Source organism: Anopheles cruzii, chromosome 3 (assembly GCF_943734635.1).
Source record: "Anopheles cruzii chromosome 3, idAnoCruzAS_RS32_06, whole genome shotgun sequence".
Taxonomy (NCBI): domain Eukaryota; kingdom Metazoa; phylum Arthropoda; class Insecta; order Diptera; family Culicidae; genus Anopheles; species Anopheles cruzii.
Genome location: NC_069145.1, coordinates 64,929,417 through 64,931,782, shown reverse-complemented (window position 1 = coordinate 64,931,782; position 2,366 = coordinate 64,929,417). Strand labels below are relative to the sequence as shown.

At 43.3% G+C, this 2,366-nt stretch overlaps 1 protein-coding gene across 1 annotated transcript in view; it reads right to left on the bottom strand.

The window, feature by feature from the left end:
• Window positions 1–1,142: 1,142 nt before the first annotated feature.
• The window catches only part of LOC128270792 (uncharacterized), a 2,806-nt gene continuing 1,582 nt past the window's right edge, over window positions 1,143–2,366 (bottom strand). The window contains exon 4 of the mRNA XM_053008212.1: window positions 1,143–1,171. Coding sequence (XP_052864172.1) covers window positions 1,143–1,171 — 29 coding nt within the window. The remainder of the gene's footprint in view (window positions 1,172–2,366) is intronic.

Sequence of the window (2,366 nt, the reverse complement as noted above, 5' to 3'; positions counted from 1 at the left end):
CCGTGCAGCTTCCGTGAGTCGGGCGTTTATCGCTCGCAGCACGAGCCTTTTATCAGACAGTCCTACCGACAATAGAGAGAGAAAAAGAGCGAGAGCAGACCACGATTGTCATGGTAACATTCGCGAGCGCCGCGCGTGGCGCCCGAGCACGATTCTCGTGTACCGGAACTAACCGCCCTGGCTGTGCCGGGAGGACGGGACAGGGCGTGAACGGAGGCGGACCACGATAACGTTTTGTTTTCAAAACAACCAGCCAGATGGGTTGTGGTGGTGTTGGGTCGATGGACCCCTAACGCACACCAACCCAGCAGAGATGGAGAGCATCCTTGAGACCGCCTCACCGCGCAGCGCCTAACCCGTCGGCGGAGATGGAGTAGAGCCAAACAGCAATTGCCATTTTATTTCTGGCCGATTCGTTCCGGGCCGGACAGCAGATTCGGGAGTTTGCAGCTAGATGAGCGGAGCACCTTATGTCGCCGTAATTGATTTCCTGCTCACGCTTTCCGTGCGGCGCCAAATGTGATAAAGTTAACATTTTTTTTCAACTTCTCCATCGATTCTCGTGATGCAACGGATGGGAAGCAATTTGGAGACAATCTACTCTCTCTCTTTCTCTCTTTCCGGCATATCATTTGCATGCGTAATGTAAACACAATTTAAACTCTTGTGAGGTCTGGGAGGCTGGACAAACTACGCAAAGTTGTTTGCCGGCTTGGCCTCAACGTAATGGTCTATTTCTCGAATAGCTTAAACGTTTCATTCGAAGAAAAACTTACGCTTTTCATACTTCACTTCCATTTACAGCATCTACTCTTGCATAGATTTCTAGAATTCAAATTGAAGTTAAAAAAATCAAGTCAAAAAAACAACATATAAGGGCATATAAGTAGATATTTTTCAACGCACAAGAAGAGATTTGGTGCTTATTTGAATCGAGCAGCGTTTCGATACGATTGCAGCACTGATTACTGCTTGCATCCTAATACAACAACGGAAAGTACAACCAAATTTCAGACCAACAATTGTATTATTTTTTTATTTCGTTTTTTATTTCTCTCCTCAGTGGATAATGCCGGATAATTAAGAAATTGAGGATGAAAGAGGCTTGGTGACGCACGCCGAGAACAGCTAGCTCTACATATTTATATCGATTTCATGCTTTTATTATTACCTAAAAAGCAACGGAGAAATCAAGGGGACAAAAGATTAAATATGAGGTAATAAGCTCGGCATAAGCTTAAACTTGCACAGTTAATGGAAAAGTTAAATTTAACGTTATAATTCCTTTTTCTCTTGTCGCAACGTTGTCTTCGTTATATCCAGTTTTCTATGTTCCTGTTGAAAATTGCGTTCCAACAATGTAGTAGTTCCGGCAGCACTGCCAGTCCGCAGTACAGCCAGTCGGCAGCACTGCCAGTCGGCAGCACTGCCTCTCTCATTTATAGCCACATAAGTCAGTCGCGCTAAAACTCTAGACAAATAAAGTCACAATTATTTCCTACCACGCGCAACCTGCCGTCTACAACATCCATTATTCAACAGTTCCTCAAAGACAATGTTTCGTGAGCAATCACTTTTATTGTACTGATTCAAACAAATGCTATTGATTTTTTTTATGAATTTTTGAATGATGTACCAGATTGCTTTGTGATCTGAACGCTTTGGAACAAATTTTACACACAAACGGCTTTTCTCCGGTATGAATGCGAATGTGTCGGTTTAAGTTGGCTAACTGTGCAAACTTGGACGGACAATGCGGACACTGGTGATGTTGGTCCTTGTTGTGGATTTTCTTATGTTGTCCCAGATTGCTTGAAGACCTGAATGCTTGGTCACATATTTTACACACAAACGGCTTTTCACCGGTATGAATGCGAATGTGTCGGTTTAAGCTGGCTAACTGTGCAAACTTTGACGGACAATGCGGACATTGATGATGTTGGTCCTTGTTGTGAATTTTCGAATGAAGTGTTAGTGCAGATGATGAATGGAACGCTTTTTTACAAATTTTACACACAAACGGCTTTTCACCGGTATGAGTGCGAATGTGATCGTTTAAGTGGGATAACCGTGGAAACTTGGACGGACAATGCGGACACTGATGATGTTGGTCCATGTTGTGGATTTTCTTATGTTGTGCCAGATTTCTTAAAGACCTGAATGCTTGGTCACATACTTCACACACAAACGGCTTTTCACCGGTATGAGTGCGAATGTGACTTTTAAATGTGGACAACTGTGCAAACTTGGACGGACAATGCGGACACTGATAATGTTTGTCCTTGTTGTGAATTTTCTTATGTTGTGCCAGATTGCTTAAAGACCTGAATGCTTGGTCACATACTTCACACACGAACGGCTTTTCA